The sequence below is a fragment of the Carassius gibelio genome, chromosome B8 (genome assembly GCF_023724105.1).
Source record: "Carassius gibelio isolate Cgi1373 ecotype wild population from Czech Republic chromosome B8, carGib1.2-hapl.c, whole genome shotgun sequence".
Taxonomy (NCBI): Eukaryota; Metazoa; Chordata; class Actinopteri; order Cypriniformes; family Cyprinidae; genus Carassius; species Carassius gibelio.
In genome coordinates this window covers 9,342,994-9,368,733 of record NC_068403.1, presented here as the reverse complement: position 1 = coordinate 9,368,733, position 25,740 = coordinate 9,342,994, and the positions used below count along the sequence as shown (strand labels likewise).

Below are 25,740 nucleotides of genomic sequence, written 5' to 3'. Positions count from 1 at the left end.
TATACCACACTTTCTCTTTTAAAATACTATATATATATATATATATATATATATATATATATATATATATATATATATATATATATATATATATATGTGTGTGTATATATATATATATATATATGTGTGTGTAGATATATATATGTGTGTGTGTGTGTGTGTGTGTGTGTGTGTGTATATATATATATATATATATATATATATATATATATATATATATATATATATATATATATATATATATATATACTAAAAGAAAAACAGATTTTATTAACAAAAATAACAAGGTTACCCAAACCTATACACTTCCACACTTCCAGCTGGATATAATATAATGTAAAATATCACAGCTATGTTATTTCTAGACAGTAGATTTTTTGTTGCTATTTGTTACCAAATCTCCAGAGCTTCCAATTTATTACATTTCTGAACATATGCGTATATCTAAATCCTAGTTAGATTTCATTCTCGTTGACTTTCACCATGCCATCTTGCACATATGAAAGATCCAGAAGTAGGCACGGTTCAGCACGTGACGTCAGACGCTTGGTTTTTGTCGCCGAGCGCTCCTCCCCGCGAGCACTCAGGCAAAGTGTAAAAATGGCGTCCATCATGGAGGGTCCGCTGAGCAAATGGACTAACGTCATGAAGGGATGGCAGTACCGCTGGTTCGTACTAGACTATAACGCCGGGTTGCTGTCATACTATACTGTAAGTTTTTCTTGCATGGCTGTGTGATATGAGAGAGGTTTGATCACTAAGTTGCCTGTTCCACGATCGTTTAATGTTGGGAAGGAAATGAGCACTCGCAGGCCTGTCAGGAGTTGCAATCTCAGCTGTTTGGGGCGGGGCTTAGTATAACTGACCGCGACTTCAGCCAATCCGGGCTTCGCTGGGGAAGCCGTCAGCCAATGAGCAGCTAGACTTTATGTGTTGCCAACATGAAGGCCACCTCCCTTGTAAAAAAAAAAATGCTTACAGTAGTAACGTTAGTTTAGTTCGCAAAATTTGAAGGGTGGAAGCGAACACATGTTACCTCTGTTTTGGATGCGTTAACTGCAGGATATTAAATTTCTTAACGTACATTTATAGCTTTCAGACTTCATCCGAAAAGCTCTATAATGTTCAAAAACAAGATAAATAGCTAAGCTAAGAGCCCAGGTGCTGTCAGTTAATCATCCATAAGCTAACGTTTGAGCTCTCAGGTTTGTTAATGCGTACATATAAGCCATATCTTTTTTAGACAGTGATTGTTTATTGACACAGGGTTAAACATGTAAAAAAATAACTATTCACTCTGATTTCCTTGGTTTACTGTCACGGTAATACTGAATGTGATCCAAATATTCAACTGTCAAACTGTCTAACAGCGATATAAAGCGGAAAGCGTTTAAATATGTATACATACACACAGATTATACAACTATTTTTTATTATATAAATTATAATATATTTATGTGTGTATGTTATGTACTCACACACACACACACACACACACACACACATATATATATATAACTTATATATGCATAACATATATGTGTGTGTGTGTGTGTAGTTTTTATATTAATACCTCTGTTTTGCATGTCCCACTTTCCAGAGTACTACCATTGTGAAGATACCTTTACATGTCATGTTAACATGCCTTTTTTTTACAGTATGTTGTAAATTGGTTACACATATGACTTTAGACCCAGCATATTGTGAACTTTTTAAATCTTCAGCAAAGTGAGACTTGAATGTATTCCAGCCCTGTGTTGGTCGTTTGATGAAATGCTTCTTTACCACTCTGTATCCTTCTTCAGTCCAAGGACAAGATGATGCGTGGCTCCAGAAGAGGCTGTGTGCGACTTCGGGTAAGAAGCTTTCTTTATTGTTAAAGCAGGACTAAGTTGAATCTGGTCTTACTCGTTTTTTTCTAGTCCATCATTTCAGTGATTAACTCATGTTCGTGGCTCTTTTTGTTCTGGCTATTATTCTTGTTTAATTATGCTATTACGTTAACCCTAGAAGCTGTTGAGAATCTGTCATCAGGATATTCTAGTACAGATGAAGAATTTAAAAAAAGGATGCGACATGATTTTATGATTTCTGCATTGTATATTAATAGCGGTAGACTGCATCTATTAATGAGGCTAATATCTTCTCTGAGGTGTCCACAATGGGTTCAGGTCTGGGTTTTGTCAGATTTACATCAGATTTAGTAAAACATTTCTATGTGGTCCTCACTTAGTATACAGTGATGGTAAAACAATAAAGAGCGCTTCTCAAACTGTTGCTGCAATACATTAGAAGCTTTTTGTATGGTTTGGCTTTAGGATTTGTTTCCATTGTAATCATCAGACCCTCACACAAACCCGGTATATTCAGAGATGTGCATCTGACTCAGGATGTGCTAGAAATGCTTCACCTCTTAAATACAATGCTTCGCAAACTCTTCACCAGCAGATGGCACACTCTTCAGTTCAATATGCAGAGGACAGTTATGAAATATGTACATTACAGCTGAGAGAAATTGTTATAATTTAAAGAGTAGAGTTAATTTGTTAAAGGGAGCATGGTATTGTAAGTATTCTAGTTGTAGTTAATGATTAAAGAGGCAGTAAAAATTATCATCACCAGGTTTGTGTTCATAATCTCTATTATGGCAAAAAAATGAAGATGGATGACGTTTCTCTATTAATTAAAGAGTTTTGTGTATTTCCTTTTATGTATTGTGTATTGCATAGCTTTAACTGATGATCTCCAAACTGCCTGACAGTGAGCAGTTAACATAAATTTAAGACAGGTTAAAAGTGCTTAGGGCGTTGGCTTATTTTTCTCAAGGCCTGAAGTCTGATCTGAGCAGTTATTGCTGTCTTCCTGTTGATAACCAGTAAAGACACTTCCTGGCACGTTTGTATTTAAAATAAAAGCTTAGTGTTTTCCTTTAGATTTGCAGCATTTTTTTATTCAAAACAATGTCATGTTTTCAAAGTGCTCTGTTTAAATGTTTTGTAAAGTTAGAAATGCTTTTAGAGTTTTGAATGATCAGGATTTGCCGTTGTAGACCATCAGGTATGAAAGAGTTAATAGTCTCATGTTGTTCCTCTAGCCCTGTAATACTGAATGTGCTGCAGTTTTTCACCTCACTCTCTCTCTCTCTCTCTTTCTCTCCATCCTCCTTTCTCGGTTTCCATCTGCTTCCCCTTTCTCTCTTGTCATTTTATCCTCCCTTTTCCACCTTGTTCCCCTCTCTTTCTCTTACTCCACCCATTCTCCCCCACCCCTTTCCTTCTCTCTCTCTGTGTGTAAGGGAGTGGGGCAGAGGAACAGATAGAAAGAGAGAGGGAGCGAATGACGTGTCCCTCAGTCTGAATGGCTATTGCTGCGTTCCTTTTTTGCAGGGAGCTGTGATTGGGATCGATGACGAGGACGACAGCACTTTCACCATTACCGTGGACCAGAAGACTTTCCATTTTCAGGGTGAGGTCTCCGTTCTCTTGTTCTTCTACTGCTTTTGGCTTTTCCTTCTCCTCTCTCATCTTCTGTTCTTTGGCACCTCCTGCTGTGATGCTTTTAACCAGTGTTTATAGTGCGGCCATCAGCCGGCTGCTCACGTGTGCCCTGTCTCTCTCTCTCTCTCTCTCTCTTTCTCTCTCTCTCTCTCTCTCTCTCTCTCTCTCTCTCTCTTTCTCTCCGTACTGCTCATCCCTCCTCTTTCCACTCTGTTTATTTTTGCTCTACCCCACATACTCTTTCTCATTTTGATTTAAAGAGGATTATGACATCAGTAACATTCAGCATTCTAATGCAAACATGACCCACTCGCATCAGTTGCGCGCAGACAATCTAGACATACATTAGGCCTGGTGCATTTGTCCGGCTTATCTCTTGCGACCACTGACTGGGACGATCTGCAGATCTCATAGTTTTGTGAATTGAGATCAGAAGCTCTCCGGTTTTTTTTCCAGGATCCGTGTTGAATTTCTGCTCAGAATTTCCTCCGAGCTAGAGGAACTCTTCGAGAAACGGAGTAGAACAGACAGTCTCACCGCAGAGTTACGCAAGGCTGCTGGCTGCTGAGCTCCAGGTTTTTAGCCTCTAGCCTCCACCTTCTCTCACTGGCTCATCTATCCTCCTCCACCCCCCCGGCATCCGCCCTGCCGGGGGTGCGTTCACTCTCCCCATGCCCTCACCCACTGCTATGTTCCGACACTGTATGCTGTGGCTTTACAGTAAGAAGGGTAAGGTCACGCTCTGCTGGGACTCGTGTGATTGCGTCTTCTGCAGTGACCGTTTATCATTGTGGTTTGCATTGATGATTGGTTTTAACCATGCTTTGTTTTTATTTACACTTGAAGTTGGCTGGTTGCGAGTTATTCGTTCTCAAGAGTTACCGGTTTTGAAAATACGTACGTGGTGGAATTGTTGAGTATGTTAAGATTTTCGCTTTTATATTTCTCAATGATAGTTTTAGGCTCATCCCATCCTATGATAATTCTTAAATGCATATATTGAAGGAAAATTATTATTTTCTCTTTATTCATTTGCACTTTCACCAGCAAAATTAATTGCAGACATTCTTTGGTATCGTGTGACAGTTGTGCTATGGTATGCCAATCCAAACCTCTTTAGAAGAAAAAAAAAAAAAACTTGACCTGCCGTGTCAGATTTCCTGATGTGCGTTTGCATGTGTGTTTTTGAGTGTGAGTGTGGAGCTCGGGCTTCGGTTTCAACAATCTTTTCATACCATCCACCTCTTGAGATCCTCAGGGACTCATCCTATCAGTTCTCACATCTCCATTTGAGCAGGAGCCATTTACCCCAAAGCGGAAATGGTTTTGTGCCTCCTGATCTCAGTGGACCGGAATTGCAGCACAATCTTAACATCTTAATGCTCAATCATACGAATCCAGCATCTTTTATATGGTTCTCATAACTTTATTAGCATTGTTCTAATTTTGCAATGTTTGTGGTCCATACAGGGTGGGGTGATTTGTAAAGTGAGATGTGTTCGGGTTAAACCTAAGCAAAACTGTGCTTTGTTTTTCTTGTTTCAACATGAAACATCATCAGGATTATAGCAGGCTGCCCACTGAGCTAAAACCAGACAACATGCTGTTAAGATGTTACAATGATTAAAAAAAAACCTTGCTCGAGAAATCCTCTTGCTAAATGATAATATGGTGTAATAAACACTCGCAGGACAGTAAAAACCATGTGAGCTTGAACTTTCAGAGCAGTGAATGTAAGAATATAGTTAAGCACCCCATTCAGCAAGATGCATCTGAGAATTAGGTGAGTTTGACCAGTCAGGATGTACTTGCCATTTAGAGGACCATCCATAATTCATCATACTCTTCTGTGGCCCAAGATCAGTCCGGCCTGAAAGCCCCTTTATTTTCTAAAAGCCTCTACCTGTCTTCCTCTCAGACACTTGACTGCAAAAACAAAAGCAGTTAAAAGCTCCCAGTGTCAGACACTGAGCTCCTGCTGGCAGTGGATCAGCATTCACATTCATGCTCCAGAGGGGGGAAAAAAAACACTCAGGGAGAAAGATTAGGAACAGTTGCATAGAGGAAGTGTGAGCTACTAGTGTCGGTCCGCAGGACAGAGCTAGCAGTGGAAAGATGCAGGGAGTCACATGAAAGCTGCAGTGAGTTTAGGAGGGACTGCAGGAGACCTCACGCACACATGTGCTCTCTTCCAAAACCTACTGAGCAAAGCAGCATTTCAAAGCTCTTTCCAGAAACAAAGGCTGATCAAAACTAAAGGTATAAGGCAGTTCACTATATTTTCTGGACAGATGGACACCAACCAGGGAAGCACAATAAATAATTTATTTCATCTAATTATATTTCCGCTGTTTTTACATTTTAAATGACATTTTCCATCTTCTAATGATCACTTAAAATAAATTGTTTAATTACGAATTATTAAATAATAATGTCAAAACAAGCAAATGCATGTCCTTTTTATTAATACTGTACATTATAATTTTGTGACGACTAATAGTTTTGATACATTTTTACAATTATTTGAGTATTTATAATTTTATTTGGAGTCAGTAGGGTTTTTTTTTTGTAATTCAGATTTAGAAATGCATTCCACTGATCAAAAATGACAAAAAGGCTATTACATTGTTACAAAAGATTTCTGTTTTGAATAAATGCTGTTCTTAAAAAAAAAAAAAAAAAGCACAATTGCTTTAAACATTAATGCAGTGATAAGAAAAATTATCACCAAATCAGCATAATTATTTTTGGAGGATCATGTGACCGTGGAGACTGGAGTAATGACTGCTAAAAATTCAGATTCAAATTTTTTTTTTTTTTTTTACAATATTTCAGTTTTTACTTTAATAAATGCAGCCCTCTTGAGCATAAAATACTTCTCTTAAAAAAAAAATTCTAAAATTAATCTTAACAGCCACAAACATTTTAATGGTTGTGTGTAGAATTTGAATATCAACCATATATTGTACTGACGATGACATATAATCAATTATTTGCTTATTTGTGTCAGCCAGATTTTTTTTTATATATATATATATATATATATATATATATATATATATATATATATATATATATATATATATAAAATCACTGCACCCTTAACACACACTCTTTTGTCTCTTTTGACTGTTACTCTTAGCTTCACAGTCCATCTTGTATTAGCTTATTGGCAAGTCTGGTGAAAACATCCTGCTTTGTGACAACAGCTGCTAGTGTGTTGCAGACATGTCTTTCACATTCACTAGGTTTAAAAGGACTTGTGTAAACGATGAGAAAATTAGTTTGAGATCTGAAGTTTCTCTCTTTCTCTTGAATACTCCTGAGGTGTCGTTAGAAGGGCACATTGCATAAGGTGCCCTCATTCCACGCTGAAGTCCGCCATTCTCTCCAGTGATATGGGGATGGGGAGGAGTACAAAAGATAAGTAAAATAAGTTAACATTTGCTCAAAGAACATTCAATTCAAGTAGACAGCGATTTAAGTGTCTATTTCTTTGATGATGTTTCATTACATTGTTTATCATTTAAATTATATTATTAAATATATTATAAATGTATAAATTATTGCTGTTATTATTATTAATAAGAATAATAAGAATAATAAAAAACAATAATTCTTGTAGTCTTTAGGTCAATGTGAGCTTGTCCTCGTTGCCAAATAACAGACAAGTGCAGTGTTTTGTAATCAACTCTACTACCTCACCTAGTGAAATCTCATTGGCTAGCGAGGGAAGGTAGCCTGGCATCATGCGTCATGTGATCTCTGCTCCGGTCCCAGTAGCGCAGGGAGGGGCCATGTTTGTTTTGGACGGTGACTCTCACACAGATCTGGGACATTGATTTCAAGCATGTTCCATAGATGCGGGATGGTTTTGGTGGTCCTTTGCGAACGCTGACACTTGTGTATTTTATTAGCAGGTAAAGAGAATCGCATGGTCTTTTCTTGAAGATATTAAACCATTTGTATTTTTGATGTTTCTGGTTAACGTGTATTGATTATTAACCAATTCTGTGTATGTGTAACACTACCATTTCTGAAGGTTAGTCTGTCATCGATAAGGTCGCCTATTCAGCTGTATTTGAATTGGTTACAGAAGTGGTGATTGTATGTGTCAGATCTGCTTTGTGCTTGTGAAAGCTTTCAGATTTTAGACCTTCTTCCATTGAAGTGTCAGCTATATGTTATGTCTGGAGTGTTTGTCTGTTCCCTGTCTATACACTTTTTATCTCATCAAATCAAGCCTTAGAGGAACTACATATAGTACTGATGATTTACCTCATGTCATTTGATGCTTTATGTTTCTCTTTTTTTTCTGTGGAGCACAAAAAGAGACGCTTTGAGGAATGTTCATGCTGCTCTTTTTACATACAATGAAAGTGGATAGTGAACAGTGGCTGTAAAAAAACAAAAAACAAAGAGCATTATAAAAGTGGTCAGTACAGCTTTTGCCCTATATTTTAAGTTTTCTGATGTCATGATAGCTTGGTTTAGGCCAAATTGAAGTCATTATTTACTGAAAACCGTCTCCTTCACTGAAGCGACAAATCTTATTCTTGCGTGAGTGGCAGGTTTGATTGTGTGTAAACATGAATGAGAAAGTTCAATGGAATGAATAAAATTGTGTTTTGAACAACATGGGAGTGAGTAAATGATTAAAGAATTGTATTTCACATGAATTATCCCTTTAGGGTGCAATAATTTGTTGACCTGACTGTTAGAAACTCCTACTTGTACTTTATGCTTGAGCTTTATAATTTTATGCTTGATTTATAGATCTTTTTAAGCGCAGAGGCTGTTTTAGTCACACCTTGGCTTTTCTGAAATTTCATCCCTGGTTTCTACAAGAAACTTCATCATGAGTGTTATTTACCGTTCGTATTTACACAAGGGCAGAGGCTTTAATTTGTGTCTGTTCTTGTTTAACTTAAGCCACAACCCTGTCTTGTCTTCGTGTAACTCTGCCTGTTTTCATTAAGGAAAACCAGATAGGACAACAGAACTGTAGCTGTACCTGTCACCTTTACAGTTGCACAGAGGGTCATTCTCCACTCTCCATTTCACATGGTGTGTGTTTGCAGTCCGCCTGCTTATTACTAATGGATGTGTTTTTGGATGTCCCCCCCTCCCCAGCCCGTGACGCAGACGAGCGGGAGAAGTGGATTCATGCCTTAGAGGGGACGATTCTTCGCCACACCCTTCAGCGGGTAAGAGCCACATCAATGCCACATGTACCACATTTATGATCTCAGAGAGGAGAACATTTTAATAAAATGTGCTTAAAGACCTCATGGTTTTATGCTGTACTCTATATGCTGTACTGCTAAAATGTATAAAGTAAAAGTTATATATGAGTATATGGTGTTTTTTTTTAAATATATATAAAGTATCTCTTTCGCCAGCTACCAGTTGCTTGAGAACTAAGTGGCTAGAATTTATACATTTTGTCTTAAATTTGTCAAATCCTTTGTGATAGCAAAAGTCAGTTTAAGAAATTTTGTTTTCCTAAAATAGGGAAATGTGTCTTCCCATCGTCTGTCATTACGAAAGCATAATGTATTTTTAATTAGAGTTTGTGTAAGATTGGCTTTTTTTAATGATCTGAAAACTGCAAAAAAAGGCCTGAAGAGGAGCTCTGAGGGGTACTGTATGCATTAAACATGCCCGTCTGCTCCATGCCAAAGGAAGAAACCAGGACAGGCTAAGAAAATCATGCAGCTTTATAGTTTTCCCCCCATTTTGTAAATATATTTTTTTTAAAGATACATTTCTTTCCTCTATATTCTTTCCCTCATCCTCTCCTCCCAAGGATCTCGGTGTTCCTACTCTACCTTAGCAATGTGTCAAAAAAAAAAAAACTAGGAACTGCTGACTAGTAACGGCATGTACCTACATACAGATTGTGTGCAGCTATCCGGTCACATGATCTCCAACAGCCAATCACAGCTCTGCTTATTCAGCTAGCCCCTCCTGTGCAGCGGGTGACAGATCCAATCACCGTACTGTATTTTGTTTCCTACAGTCTGTAAAGCTTATGCTACTTTTTCTTCTTCTTTTTTTCTTTTGAGGAAGTCTACTCTTCCTGGTCAAGTGTGGTTTAAAGAATGGCTCTGAATGAGCTGGAAAGTCAATAGGTATTTGTTCACCTTATCCCCTCCTCCTTTAGAGGGGAACTTACAGGAAAGGGTTTGCGAACTAATACTGAAAGTGTTTCTGTGAATGTGGGTCAGATTTGTGGAGGCATGTCCTGCACTGGCAAGAACAGAGTGAGTATCTTTGTTTTGCTGGGATTTACTAATGCGTTAAATCATGCTGTGTGTGTGAGTGTGGACAGGTAGGGGTGGGTGTGTGAGTGTGTGTGCATTGACAAAAGCAGGAAAGCATTTGCTTGCTCAAATAGAGAGGGCATGGGTCACACTTAAATGTGTAGTTACTTTTCTACTAACTTGAGATTTGCAGTCTCAGCCACATTGTGTGTGTGTAAGGTCTGTGCTAACATAATACAGCACATGACTTGGAGTCAGACCTTTGTGTTTGCCTTTCAAATGTGTCACTAGTGGGTTTGTCTCCTAAAAAGACACAACAATAGCCTATGCACCCCATGTAGGCCTAGTTGATTCATGCTGAAATATTCCCTGCAGTTGTTGGATGTTCAGATTTTCTGCTATGAGTCAGACTGAAAGAGTGAGTCAGTGGGAACAGCTTCCTGTCTGGACAATCTGTGTGTTCAGGTCAGGTGTGTGTCAACCATGTAGCTATCAGCGTGCCACAGCTTTCCTCTGCCAGGCACAGGATAATATATTTATGTAATGCTCTCTTGGGGGTTGCAAATGGTTGTTAAAAGGCATTTTGGCAATTTGTTCATGCCAAAATAGCAGATCTCAGGCCTGCCGGGAGGTGAGATGTTTATGGTGCCTGTAGGATATGACCAGGCATACTTAACTAGAGAATTGTGAGAAACATGTTTTTCAATAAAAGTGTATGTCAGATATATTAGCATCATATTAGCATCATGTTTCAAGTCCGTTTCTGAACTGCCCTCTGAGGTTATTTATGTGCTATTTGGGGGGGTATTTAAGAAATGTTCCATTCTTATTCTGTTTAAAATAGAATGAATAAAGTAAAGAATAGTTCCAATCCTGTTTGTATATTCACAGTTCTTGAACAAAAATTAAAAAAATGGTTTCTAATACTAGTTTAAAAGTAAAAAAAATAAAAAGTTGATTCTCATATTTATTTTTTGTTTTATAGTATTATTGTTAAAGATTGTTTTATTATAGAATTTTTATCATTGATTAAATTGAAAGATTCTGCATGATTTTTATTAGTACTATTGTTGTTACTTGTGTGTTTTTGTATAGTTTACATTTACTCATTTAGCTGACGCTTTTATCCAAAGCGACTTACAATTGCTTTATATGTCAGAGGTCGCACGCCTCTGGAGCAACTAGGGGTTAAGTGTGTTGCTCAGGGACACATTGGTGTCTCACAGTGGATTCAAACCCAGGTCTCTCCGACCAATGGCACGCGTCTTATCCACTGCGCCATCACCACCCCATTGATTGCTTCTTAAGTATTGAAACAATGCTATTAATGTTACCATGAATATTACCATTGCACATAAATAAAAAGGAAAAAGAAAATCCACCATAACAATCATACCTACTCAGATCCACAATACATTGTTAAATATCTTTTGAATAGATGTGTTGGTCACAAAGAAGAGCAGAGGTTGCATAACTGTTAGGATGCTAGTTTGCCAGAAACAACTTTAGTTTAATTTAAAGGCAGCAAAACTCTCATTAAATCTTTTATTGTGCGTCTACATGCATGTGTTCTCAGTAAACTCAATGAATCAAATGGTTTCATTCTGATATTCCACTTAACCTTTGATTCCGGGGTGGATTTGCTCTGCTCCTGCAGACTTTGACCTAGTTTTATAATGTTTACTGTTTTGACCGACAGTCAGCTGTCCATGGCTTTTCTTCATTTTCCCATGCAGTTCATTTCTGCCGATCTCCACCGCGATGTCTCTTATGAGGTCCGGCAAGATACAAAACTCGCGACAGTGACCCCCAGACCAGGGAGTACCTCTCTTATAAAGGCTGCTGCCAACATTGCCTGTGCTATCTAAACTTCACTCATCGAAACCACCTGGGCTAGCCGCTATTAGCTTTAGTATTTCTTCTGATAGTTTACCTAAGAGGTCTGGAATAACTTAAGGTTGTATTTGTGGTTATGCTATATAGAAGGAATCGTAGTTTGCCTTTCGTAAGGTTACAGTAATAACATTTAAACATCTTGATCTATTTATAAGTAAGCTGTTTTAATGTTTCAGAGAGTAATCACTTGTGTAATTTAACAAATTTGTGTGTGTTATGAGTTTAGGGAAGACATCACGTCTCCTAGGAGAAGTGTCATGACATAAAGCATGTGCTTTAAAAAGTAGTTATTTTATTTGTGTATAATAAATAAAATGAGCATACATTCTGTTGACAGTTTATTTAAAAAAAAAAAAATCTATTTTTTTTATTTAAAATGTACCCTATTTTTAAAATGTCTAATTTAGTACTTTGAGTAAGTAAAACTGAAATGAATCCATGAAAATTGTTGGTTAATTGTATGGTGTAATGATCAACATTAAAATCCAGGTCTGCATATATCAGTCATGACAAGTCTGTTGATCATATTTTCCGTTTCCCTTTTTCCAACCTATAATTGTTTGACTCCGTCACATAGAAAGGCTCAGAAATATTATGACACAAGATAGTGATCAGCTCACCTCATGTCCTAGAAACAAACACTATTTGATGCGTGTTTTTTTTTTTTTTGCTTTCTAGATTTCTAGTATCAGTAACTATCAATAACCAGTCACAAGGCTGTGCCCTTTATTCTACAGTTCAGTTCAGTGTCAGTCGCTCTCATGGTCCGATCTCTGTTTATGCCAGTTGTCTAATTGTGTGATTCAGTTAAAGCTGTTAGAGAGAAATGTGAACAGGCAAGGGGCAGTTCTTCTCAGTTCCTCTCGAAAGCAGAACGTGACTGAGCTTAGGACACCATGGAAGCTTTTATACGCTGTAGAAGGACTGAAACTGATCCCTGTCACTTTCACTTGCAGGAGGCAGAAACAGGATTCGTTCCCAGCGTTCATGACTTCGACAAGAAACTAGCTGAAGCTGATGCGTATTTGCAAATTTTGATCGACCAGTTAAAAGTAAGGGTTTTTCTTATCATAAGACCTCATCGTGACTCAAAAATGCCTTGTGTTTTGAGTTGACATTTTCCTCATACATTGCTTTCTTGTTGCATCCTATAGCTCTTCGATGAGAAGATTAAAGACTGCAAAGAAGATGAGTCACGCAGAGTAAGACATATTCATTTTTATTTGTCATCAGAGGTGCATTGTCTTTCAGAGTCTTCCTGCCAGGCGCAGTATATACTGTAGCAGAGACAGTTCACTTGTATTACAATAGCTGTGAGTAACAGGAACGCCCAATATAACATCTCTATTGAAGGACATCCCACCTTCCATTTAAAAGCCAGAGTAAATTCATGTCTGATCAAAATGTAGAGCTTTAATATGATATCATGCTTTAGCTGGCACGTTAAACTGTTACTTGTAGGTCGGTTAGCTGTCAAAAAATTAATATGTATAAGTATATTGTTATTGTTCAAATGCAGAGAAATTCTAAAGATATTTCACATACCAAATTCGGAGCCAGGATTTTACAGAGTCACATTTTATGGGAATGAAACTCATGAGACTGTCTCAGGCTTTCGTTTCTGCTTTTTGTAAGGTTTTTTTAAAGGTGCGTCTTTGTTTTTAATCCAAGAGCATTTCACAATTGTAACAGAAACTGTCCCTTTTCTTCTTCTTCATTGTCCTATTCACAGAAAATCGAGAACCTGAAGGACACGACTTGTGTAAGAGCGTCTGCACCTTCACCCTCTTAATGCATTTTGTATCTAATTTTGGTAGTGGAATGCATTTTCATTCGTTGTTTATTTTTATTTTTTTAGAGTATGGTAGAGTCCATCAAACACTGTATTGTACTACTACAGATTGCCAAGGTAAAACGCTTGTCTCTCAAGCTCAGAATGTGTATGCACCTGTGTTTTGTCTGCCCACTGTGTTAATATTTATGCGTCTTGTGTAACCCAACCTGTAATTTTCCATAACTCTGTTAATGTTTATTTTGGCCGACGTGAACATTCCAGCAGGTACCATGGTAACGGTTTGGAGAGGTGATTCTCCTACTTTAAGGCCATGTTCACACAGCAGCAGGATACGATTGTCAAGCTGGTTTTACAGTGCTAAGTATGGTTATGCTCACATTGACCTAAAAATGTTACCATGATTGGACTTGTTTATCAAAAAACATTGTATCGAGCTCCTGTAAGTTTTACTGTGAATGTGGACCTGTTAGTAAATACGGCCGACAATCCCAAACACTGACTGTGTGAACATAGCCTGAGAGATTGAGTAGGTTAAAATACCTTATTGCTTTAAATTAAAGCAGAGACATTTGCATATTTTTTTTTTTTTTGCTTACTCCCAACTGTGGAGTTGCCTTATTTCTCAATTTGTGTTTTCTTTTTTTAAAATTTGAAGGATCAAAGTAAAGAACAGCAACACGCAAACGGACTGATAGTAAGTCTTGACATTCCTTAGCAATGAACTAGTCCAAATCAGACAGTGCTACTGTTCTCTCTTCCACAGAAATCAAGTTCAGTAAAACTGAACCGAGATGTGCATGACCTTGATCGGAGGGCTCTGCCCACCATGTCTACATCTCTCTCATTTTTTCCTCTGCTTTTATTCTTTCATACACTACCTGTCGGGTAATTCTGGGCCTGTCCTTTCCTGTGGTCATGATTTGCAAAAAAATTAAACATCAATACTTCTTTCCGACATTGTGATTGAACCCAACTGCTTAAGCCCTGCAAATATAAAACACGCATACGTGCACGCAACATAATCATTGATTTTCCGTTGTCAAACATTCTATTGAACCATGTGGGACAAATGGATACAGATCTATGACAACCTGCCCAGAGGCTCTCATTGGGTCAATAACCATCAAGGCTAGTGCTGAAGTGACCTACAGTAATCATCAACTGCGTTTAATACTTCTCACAGACTGGTTTAGTTCAATATGGCTAAAAAAGCCAAATCTATAATTCATATATAATGTTTCTTGCACATTTATAGCAGATAAAAAAAAAATGCAAGGAGTATTTAGAGACTTTTACCAAATGTTGTATTCTCTGTTTTTGGAATCTGAGTTTCTTCCTTCTGAATCTGTGATTGCCATCTTTTTTCCCCTGACCTGAGTGTCTCTTGATTTAATCTCATTCTATTGATTATGTATTCACTGCAGAGCTTTAATTGCTCCAGTTGGCTTTTAATTAAGAACGGCAGCCTCTGTTGTGGTACAACGAACAACAAGTTCTTTTGCAGAAAAGCCCCTCCAAACTCACTCCACTCGCTCCCCTGCATGCCTCCCATCCCCCCCCCCCCCCCTCACTTCTGTACCCTGTGATGTCAATGTTTTACTGTGCATGCTGGGTAGAGATTATTTATCTTTCTGTCTATTTGGTGTTTGATACACATGTTGATCTTGTCTTCATAATAGCCTTGTGTCTGAGTCTGTGCCGACTGACAGATGCTTAGTGTTTGATAACAGTAAGGCAGAGATTGACTCATAGTGATTTTTGCACATTGAGTTGATTCAGTGTGAAGGACATGGTCCACAGCTGTTAGGTTACTCATTTGGACACAGTGTATTATAAAGCATCATTGACTATTTCTGTGTCTCTGTGTGGAAAGAATCTGGACACGTAAAATGGTTAAAGTCAACACAAGTGGTAACTCATGTAACTTGCATAACATGACTTCTTATTGACACATGACATCAATTTAATGCAGCCTCACTGAATAAACTTACTAGTGTTAATTTCATGATTTCATGTTGTCTTTAACAATAAATAACTATACTATATACTGCTGTATATACATGTTAAATATACACAATACAAACACATATATTATGTAAACAAAAACTTATATTTTAAAAACTTCTAACTTATAAATGGATATTAAAAATTTTTTCAGTACCTTAAAGGGATAGTTCAGCATTCACTTCATTTAATCTCCTTTGTGCTGTTCAAAATCAGTGTGGAAAAATGTATCCAGGCCACTCTAAAATGAAAGTTCATTATACTTTCAAAGAATGCCCAATAGAAGTAAAAAGTCATACAGGTTTAGAACAACATTAGTGTAAGTGAATGATCCCCAAATAGTCATAATTAGATGAGCCATCCCTTTAAACAGTTCTGTTCACTGAATATCACAAGTCCTTGTTTCCCCTCGGGATTTCTGTGATAGTTGGGTTGTGCATTGAGACTGTGTAAATCTCCTATGAGAGGGTGTATTTATAACGTGTTTTGCTGTGAGAGCTGTGTTTTGTATCATGTCTGTGGTTCTCTGCAGAGCACCATAAACCCAGTGGATGGGGTATTCCAGCCTACCCCTCTCAACACCTCTGTAGTCAGTGCCATGCCAACGCAGACCACTCTACCCACAGGTGAGCTGTCTTTCTCTTTCTCCAGCTTATTCCTTAATAATGATGTGCATGTGTGTGTGTGTGTGTGTGTGTGTATATAAAATGCATATTTTGAAGGCTTCTTGGCTTTGGTAGTTTGGATTTGGAAACTCAAAGGTTAGATTTGGTTTGCAAATGTTGTGTGCGTTTATAAGGGCCATGGGCATATGAAGGGTGTGTGTTCATCTGTAGATGGAGCTCAGGTGTGTAAAACGGAACAGAGGCCTTCTTCTTTACCCGTGGGCCCTGTTGTTACGGTGATGGGCAGCCTTCAGACCCCCACTCCCAACAGCACAGGTACGAACCAACAATGAGACAGCCATCAAAGTAAACACATTCAATCTGATTTCAAAGTGTATATGTATATATATAAAATTCTATTATAAGTGTAAATAACATTTTATAATAAATATTATTTTATAATTAATTACTTGTTTTTTATCTTATGTTTTCTTGTTTAACTTTATACTTACATATTTGCATCAAATTTAAATGTGTGTGTATATACAAATATATATATATATATATATTTTTTTTATGAGTTCGAACAAATTAATCCATATTAAACTGTTACACGTGTGTGTGTGTGTGTGTGTGTGTGTGTGTAAAATGTTACATTTTAAATCAGTTTTAACATGGATTCATATTTTTCTATTTTTTTTTTTATTTTACATTTTTATTCGATCATATGTGAGCAAGTTTTGTATTTGTATTTATTATATTCATGCAGATGTTATATTTTAATCAGCGAATTCCCATTAGATTTAATCTGATCTTAGAATGAAGCTAAACTGTTTTTGGAAGAAAACATTGTATTTATGATAAAGTAAACTTTCGACTCATTCAACTGATGCCACTCTTTAACGTGAGCAGAAGCAGTATTTCCGTAGTATTCCGCTGCAGTGGCGATGCAGGCAGAGCTGTTCTCTCTGCAGTCAGTCTGTTTTCTCCTGACTGTCATTAGTGCTGGATACAGGGACTCAAAGAGCCCAGCTTCTGCTGAGGCAGAGCAGGAAGAGCTGAGCTCAGCAAAAACACAGCCGATCGGTAGCACTCTGGACAGCAGTGCAGGAAACTACGCATAAAACACAGTCAAGAGCTGACAAGTGCAGACTGCGAATCAGGGTTTTCCATTTATATTCATGCTGAAAGTGCTTGCGTTGTAGGCAGGGCTGATTTAATTGGACATCTTGGTCCTTTCAACACAACCAAACATATAATTTATTGTGCTGACAGCATCAGTAATGTGCATACTTTTTCATTTTCTGTTTTGTCTTTACATATCTGAATTACAATTGTGTAATAATTCTAGCATTTTTAAAAATGTTAATGTCCTTAATTGATAAGATAAAACTAGAAAATGTTTTTATATCATTACATTTTAAATAAACATGAAAAATGATTTTTTTCATTGCTATAAAGTAAAAAAAATAATACTAAAATACTAGTGTTTTTAAAGATCTTTTAATTTTTTTTATAGTAGTTGTAATAAAATACAAATAAAGGAAAATAAGGCAAAAAAGAAAATCTACTTTTGTTTTTTACATTTCAAATTAAAATGTATAGAATAAAAAAAGATTTTCACTAATATTTAAATTGTCATTCATATAAATATTCGTAATTCCAAAATAATACAAATTTTCAATGTTTTTTTATGTTAGGATGATTTCCTCAATTACGCTAATAATAAAATAAATTAAAATGATAGAAAATCTAATAAAACATGATTTTTAATTGAATACATTAGTTTCGTCAATAATGTCAAGTATTACATAAATAATACTTTATTATATAAAGACATTTTTCATTGAATAATGTTAATATGTCAAATATAACCAAATGTTTTTGCACTTTTTTTCAATCAGAGCTTTTGCTCATGAAATCAGCGTTGTACGTAGTGTAGTTTATTACCAAGCATGCAGATGAACTTTCCAGTCATTTATTTGAAGCCCATATGCTAGCCACTTATGCAAAAACACAAAACCTCAACCTATTTCTGAACTACAATGATTTCCGGCCATGGAATTGATTAAATGAGTGTGGTTAGTCATAGTTCCTCAGCACACTTGCATTTCTTTTCACATTTATTAGTTTAATTTTCTTCCTGTGGTTTTAGGGAGTGGTCCCTCGGCTCCCAGCAGCAGCGTGACTTCACCCAGTCACATGAACGTACCACCCCACACTGTCCCTGACTTCTCCTATTCCAGCAGTGAAGACGAGTTTTATGATGCTGATGAGTTTTATAACAGCAGCACCTCGCCGAAACACTGCATAGAGTGAGTTCAACACACACACCACACTGAAACACAGAATAGTGTAAGTAATGTACAGAAACACACACATAAAACCTTCTATATAATTAAAAACTCACTGAAGTACTGCTGCACAAGTCAATTATAGTAACATCACCTGCCCACATGCACATTAACTACCACTGCATAATCTGAAAACAGTAAGTACTGCTTTGAGATAAACACACTCCCACGCACTATTTACGGCAAACAAAAAGAAACACACACTGACCTAATTAAAACAGTGTATGGACTCACATACACACACAAACTCTATCTGCCATTGCCACACACTGTAATTTATTCTGGAATAAGCTGACTTGATGTTCTTGTGTATCTGCAGTTCGAACAGAACCGCTGATGTGAACAGTGAAGACAGCACAGCCCTGAAACGGCCAGACACCAACGAATCAATCAACTCCTCCATGTCGAACGGCACCACTGATGCAGGTACACAACACAACACACACGTCCCTCACGTTTAAGGTTCTCAAAATGAATCAGAGCAAATGCTGTGTTTGTGTTGTGTCTTCTTTCTTGGTGCTTGTGTTGAAAGTAAAGTGTGTGGTTTTTTATATATATATATATATATATATATATATATATATATATATATATATATATATATATATATATATATATATATATATTTAGAATTTAACAAACTTACCAGTTTTAACACCAACACACTCGACATGTCTTTAGTATAATTAAGATGAATTAGACTACTTAATGTTTATTATAATAAATATTTATTAACAATAATTAAGATGTTTTTGAAAAAAGTCTTTAATGTTCACCAATGTTGCATTTTTTTGAAATACAGTAAAGGCAGTAATATTTTGAAATATTGCTACTAATTAACAATAACTGCTTTCTGTTTTAATATTAATATATTGTGATGTAAATAAATGTCATTTATTATTTTGATGGCAAAACTGAAATATGATTTGGTGCGTTGGTTCTTATCAATGATTTAGAACAATTTGAAAAGTTTTTATGCTTAATATTTTCTTTTAAAAGGTGATTTATTTCAGGATTCTTTGATAGAAAGTTTATTATAACAGCATTTATTTAAAAAATATTTTTTGTAATATAAGTTATTTAATTGTAATTGTTTACTGTCACTTTTAAACAATTTGCATCCTTAGTGAATAAAATATACTTTTTAATCATATGCATAAAGAAACTACAGTTTTCACAAAAATATTAAGCAGCAAAAACTGATTTAAATCATAATAAGAAATATTCCTTGAGCCCCAGATCACAATATTACTGATGTTTACTATATTTTTGATTTTTGAATCTTGGTGAGCATAAAAATATTCTTTCAAAAACATTTAAATTAAACTTTTGGCCAGCAATGTGTGCACATGTTTGATTTATGTTCAGTGTTTGCTGTGTGTTTTTCTCAGATCAGTTTGACAGTCATGATGAGAGAGATGATGACCCTGAGGGTGAATCTGTGGAAGAACACAAAAGTGTCATCATGCATCTGCTGTCTCAAGTGCGACTGGGCATGGATCTCACCAAGGTAAGCACAAACAACCTTCTCTTATTTTTATTATACTATTATTTCCACCTTTTAATCCATCTTCGTTCATCCTCAGGTCGTCTTGCCGACGTTTATCTTGGAGCGGAGGTCTTTGCTGGAAATGTATGCAGATTTCTTTGCACACCCAGATTTGTTTGTAAGGTAATGCACATCCTGTCTGTTTTATAGATCTCACAGCTGTTCTACCATATGTGCTTATCATTCTTATGTCTGGTTACAGCAATGCTACTAACATGGCTACATTTTTATGCTCTTTCCAATGTACTGTCTAATTGGTTCCAAAGTTGGAACCAAATGCGCAGAGGAAATAATTAACCATGTCCTTTCAGAATATCTTTGCTCTCTGAAATAGAAGAATGATTCGTTCTAGCAAGCTGATTTGTTCAAGTATTTTGTTTTAATGAACTCATGATTGGCACATTTTGCAGTATTGCAGAGCAGCAGGATCCAAGGGACCGCATGGTGCATGTGGTAAAGTGGTACCTCTCAGCCTTTCACGCTGGTCGGAAAGGATCTGTGGCCAAGAAGCCCTACAACCCCATTCTGGGCGAGGTGTTCTTCTGTCACTGGGACTTGCCTTCCGAAACAGAGGATCCTGCTGCTTCTGTGAGTGTGTTTGAAGGTGTAAAAACCAATGTTTGCAGCGTCTTAACAGATTTTATCTGTTGTCACGGTTTTCTTCTCCCTCGCTTACTGTTTGTCTTTCTAGGAGTCTCTATCAGACGGGCCAGTGCCGTGGAGTAGCAAAAACAGTGTGTCGTTTGTGGCAGAGCAGGTTTCTCACCACCCTCCTAGTAAGTGCTGAACTAATTACCGACTTCATCTCTAACTAATCATATCATAGCCACTAGTACCAGAATTTACAAGTTACCAGAAATGACCTGGTTCTGAAAAGTAAAACAAAAACAATGATCTGTTTAATTAGTAACTTGTTTATTAAACTCGTTTAAATTTGATAATGTTAATGCGATGATCTGTTGTGGTTTTTGGGTAAATGGACATTTTCCAACACCTTTGTTCTTTTTACAGTATCTGCATTTTATGCTGAGTGTTTCAGCAAAAAAATCCAGTTCAACGCTCACATCTGGACGAAATCAAAGTTCCTTGGAATGTCAATTGGTGTCCATAATATTGGTCAAGGTAGTCAAGGACGGTGTTAAGTAGTGATTAATACACATTAGTGCTATTGCAGTGCTGAACAGTCCTCTTCTGTTTCCCATAGGTTGTGTGTCTTGTCTTGAATATGATGAACATTATATTCTTACTTTTCCCAATGGCTATGGAAGGTAAGCATTGTTCTATTTGATCAATTTATGACACTGTTGTATTTTAGATTTTTTGATTTCTAGAGGGGGAAGTGGGCAGAGCATCTCATCCATCTGACTGTGCTCCAATAGATCAATCCTCACTGTGCCATGGGTAGAGCTGGGTGGAGAGTGCAATATTTCCTGTTCCAAAACTGGCTACAGTGCCAATATAGTTTTCCACACCAAACCATTCTACGGAGGAAAGAAGCACAGAATAACTGCTGAGATATTGTAAGTCAAAGGGGAACGTCCCAATAATTTAAATTTACAATTCCGCTGCTGTCATGGTTTCTTTAGTTGCTACTATAAATTCAAAATTAAAATACATTTGTATGCAAATGCATTAAGCTTATTGTCATGTTAATTGGACATATTGCAATTTTTCTTAGTGCTCCCAATGATAAGAAGTCATTCTACTCCATAGAGGGAGAGTGGAATGGTGTCATGTATTCAAAACTGGCTACCGGGGTAAGTTTGAAGCCTAGAAAACAAGCAAAGGAAGTCCCTTAGAGAAAAAAATCAAATGACATATTTGTTTTCCGCCCAGGAAAATGCAGTATTCATTGACACAAAGAAAATGGGCATCATTAAGAAGAAAGTGCGGAAATTGGAGGATCAGTTGGAGTATGAATCCAGAAGGTGTGTGGGTCTGACAAGTTTTTTTCTCTAAAACAGGATTTGCCACAACGCAAAACGACTCCAAAGTCCATTTTCTCTTAAGCTATAGTGCAGAGGCACACACTTTTTAATCTTGGGCTTGACTCTTGACACAAGTCATGGGAAACCATCCTAAAAGCCCCATTTGAATTTTGTGTAATCCCTCAGGTTCTTAAATCTAGTTTGTCCAACCGAATGAGGTTTCTTTTTTTCACCCGCTCAATCTGGGAAGGTTTGGAAAGTGATCCACATTGAAAATCTGCAGTTGAAATTTCCATTGAATCTGTATATAAACAGTTTTAAAAAACTGTTTATAAAAAAAGTTTTATGCCTTTTTTTATTACATTATTTATAAATAAAATTAAATATATTAGGTTCTCTAAGAGGGTCTTGCTTCCATTATGGTTCAAGGGTCACACTGAAATTGTAAATTTGCTGAAATTTAACATTTTTCAATTTAACTTTATACACAAATATTTATGTTAATATAATTTTTTTTATGGAAAAAAGCATTTTGAATAGTTGACTTTTATAAGAGTTTTTTCTTTAGTTTGCACCTGATTTATTTGCTGATCTTCAAAAGGCTTGGTTATTTTTGTGGAGGCTCCTCTGGGGGCGCGCTGTAGTGATGGTTTTTTTTCTGCTTGGGTACCTCTGTGAGATGATCTGATGCAGACTGCTGTTATTTCTCTGTCTGGCTGTCAGTTTGTGGAAGGACGTGACCGTGAACCTGAAACTGGCGGACATTGATGCTGCGACGGAAGCCAAACACAGGCTGGAGGAGAAACAGAGGGCGGAGGCCAGAGAAAGGAAGGAGAAGGAAATGCAATGGGAGACGAGAGTGAGTGTGCTTATGTACTCGCACATGTGGAGGGGAAATGTGCTGTGAGAAATAACGAGATTGAAATATGACTGATAAATCGTCCTTAATTGGTTCCTGATGCTTAAAAGCAGCATGTTTTTTAACTGAATGTTACCCATGATGCACATAGCTGGATTTTTAAAATGCCCGACAGTGCTCATGTTGAATTCAGAATATGAGAACATACATACATTTTATGTAAAACCCCTTTGACTGATCATCTTGATTGAGAGATTCACATGAATCTGATCAAATTATCCATATTCATTTCCAAACAATGTTTATTTAAAGAGAGATTTGTTTGTTTCCCTGCAGCTGTTTCATGAGGATGGTGAATGCTGGGTCTACGACAAGCCCCTTCTAAAGCGACTAGCATCGCAACGACACTGAGGCCGTCTCCAAAACAGCAGAGTCTAGAAAAGAGAACTCTCTTGCAAACCACTTTTCTTATTCAGCCTTGGAATGACTGACGAATGAACCCTTATAGCTTTGCATTTTCAAAGTTTGAACGAATGATAAGAAAACACAAACTTAATCTATACAAATAAAAAACCTCCCTGCTCACTAGTTCAACACTTCCAGCTCTCTATCACCCTTTGAGGAAGAAAACACACCACGGACACACAGAAGACGTGATCAGAAGCCCTCACAAATCAAACAAGCGCGCTCGTCTCTGCAGAAGAAGAATGATCCCAGCGGACGTCTCTCTCTCTTTCTCCCACTCCAGAGGGGTTTTTATCGAACAAACTCTGAAAACTACAGCGTTCTGTATCTCAGGGAAGCAGCGGACTGAGGATTGAAAGCTGTATCTTAATGTTCGAAAAGCCTTAACGGTGGAACCACACAGTAAAGAAAATGAGAACTTGGTTCACATCCTGCTAGCTATATATATAAGATATGATATATTCTTGTTTTCCTTTTATCTTCTTTCTCTAGGGCAATAGTAACTGTTTGAATATACGTTGTGTACGGCAGCCATTCCCTTTATGTTCCACTTCATCATCAGCCTTTCATGCTACAAAAGCCACAATAAGAAAATGTACCATTTACATTACATGGGCTAAAATTTGAAACAACTTTGCCATGGTTGTAATCCATTCCAATTTGTTTGTTTTTTTGTTAGGCTTTTTTTTTGAGAGGGGAGACTGTATTTTTTATAGAATGCTGCTTGAGTGTCCACACAATTTATCAACTTAGCATAAAGTTGGACTGTCCAGTAGGAAATCGCAACAGTGCACAATAAAACCATTTGACAAATCTGTGCTTATCCTGCTGAGGTTGAGCAACGTTATCACAAATGTCCCTACAATCTCACCTTCTGTGAGATGTCACATTGTAATTCAAATACAGTAAATATAGGTTTCATATAGTCATGCATCAGAAAGATCTGATCCTCTTTCTTGAAGGTAGAAGTCTGTAGATGCATGGAGTCACTCAGGTCAGTGTTTTCTCCTGGAATGACGTCTATACATTGTGTAACATAATCAACAAGTAAAATCTAATTGTATGATCCTTTTTTTCTGAGATGCAATTAGAGCAAAACTGGCAAAACAATATTACTGCTATAGTTTAAAGAAAGCCACTTGCTCTTAATATTCTGTAATAAATTGGAGGCCTTATGAAGTAAAGGTTACTTTCGCCTAGTATTGCTTTTCAGAAGCAATCCCAAACAATTTTTTCATTGCTTGACAACAGTTGATTGTACCAGATTTCCATGTATCAAAATATAATATTAAATCTCAGTGAGACCAATTTGTGTGAATGCATTTCTTGTTACAGACATCCTGTGTTATATGATGCTGTTGTTCATTTTATTTGATCTACAGGGATTTGCAGCATTTTGATTTCCAAAGTAATGGAAATTACTTTTAAAAGCACAGTTAAGGTGTTTTTTCCTAGTTATGTTTTCTTTATCTAGTTACTAGAAATAAGTGTTTAAATATGTAGTATTCAGAAATGACGAATTACTAGAAAAATCATGAAACGTGGTTATTATTTGGTCAAATGTGGAGGAAACTTCAAGTGATGTATAGAGAGAGTATACATATTTCAGTTATTTCACATTAACTCAATTAAAATAAATACCGAGCGATATTTTATATTTGCGCATATAATGTACTGAAACCACTTTATGACTTTACTAGGTGCATTAAGGAACATGAACAAGCCATTTAGTGCACTCCTTTCACCAGGGCCGTGCAGAGACCTTTGGAGGGGCAGGTGCTCAAAGTATAAACGGGGCACATGGAACAAGGTTTTAAATGGCGCTGTTCAAAATATCAATACAGCTATATATTGTGATGCATTCCTTGCGGATTCACGTATCGATATGGATGGTTATGTATTGATACAGCAGCAAATGTTTTGAAGCAAAGAAACAATAGAGAAGACAATTTTAAGTTTAAAATAATAACAGCTCTGGGATTAGAAACTGAAATGTCTTAAATTGTCCCAACCTGATGGCTTTTTCTTCTCTGTTTCAGCATTAATCTATTATTTTAACCATCACTACTACTCTTGTACCTAATCAATAAGTCCACCTTAAATATTGATACAAAACATAAAAAACTGATCCACTGGAATATAGTGATTAATATTATTATTACTGTTGTAGTTATTATTGTCTAAAATTGAACACCTTTGCAACGTAAACAAATGACAGGCTACATTTGTTATTCATATCCTTCACACTGCACTTTTATGTCAGGTATATCATGCATTTTTTTATTGACACTGATATTTTTACATTTATTTCCAGAGAGATATTATTGAGTTTAAAGGCTAAAGTGGTCTTGCTGTTGTAAACACTGTTGCTATTGTAGAAAAAAAAAATATTTGCGTCACATTTAAAATATAATTATATAATTAATTCCTGAATTTTTATAATGATAATTCAGAGAATGAGAAAATCTGAATAATCCTTACCAGTGTTGTGATAATTATTTTTAAGGCACTCAACGTGTTAA

The 25,740-nt window shown here is 36.6% G+C and overlaps 1 protein-coding gene across 4 annotated transcripts; it reads left to right on the top strand.

Annotated features, from left to right (window-relative positions):
- The first annotated feature begins 558 nt into the window (after positions 1–558).
- Positions 559–24,526, top strand: LOC127963462 (oxysterol-binding protein-related protein 9-like). 4 transcript variants are annotated; one of them, XM_052563388.1, is made up of 24 exons: positions 559–711; positions 1,806–1,856; positions 3,387–3,465; positions 8,631–8,704; positions 12,616–12,711; positions 12,814–12,861; positions 13,392–13,421; positions 13,518–13,568; positions 14,110–14,148; positions 15,991–16,084; positions 16,295–16,399; positions 18,219–18,378; positions 18,737–18,843; positions 19,809–19,927; positions 20,004–20,089; positions 20,377–20,554; positions 20,658–20,742; positions 20,978–21,088; positions 21,171–21,234; positions 21,346–21,486; positions 21,645–21,723; positions 21,803–21,894; positions 22,618–22,753; positions 23,090–24,526. In XM_052563388.1, exons 1-24 carry the CDS (start codon positions 601–603, stop codon positions 23,162–23,164), a joined length of 2,211 nt encoding a protein of 736 aa, XP_052419348.1. In that variant the 5' UTR covers positions 559–600; the 3' UTR covers positions 23,165–24,526. The 4 variants fall into 4 exon arrangements, with proteins under 4 accessions (XP_052419348.1, XP_052419349.1, XP_052419351.1 ...); XM_052563389.1 differs by lacking the exon at positions 14,110–14,148; XM_052563391.1 differs by lacking the exons at positions 559–711; positions 1,806–1,856; positions 3,387–3,465 and adding an exon at positions 7,128–7,417.
- The last annotated feature ends 1,214 nt before the right edge of the window (positions 24,527–25,740 follow it).

What these genes read in the sequence shown, in the direction of transcription:
- LOC127963462 (XM_052563388.1), top strand. Translation starts at nt 601, where the DNA reads ATGGCGTCCATCATGGAGGGTCCGCTGAGCAAATGGACTAACGTCATG. An exon ending in GGTTTCTCACCACCCTCCTA is followed by an intron (nt 20,743 to 20,977) that starts GTAAGTGCTGAA and finishes TTCTTTTTACAG; the next exon opens with TATCTGCATTTTATGCTGAG. An exon ending in ATTCAAAACTGGCTACCGGG is followed by an intron (nt 21,724 to 21,802) that starts GTAAGTTTGAAG and finishes TTTTCCGCCCAG; the next exon opens with GAAAATGCAGTATTCATTGA.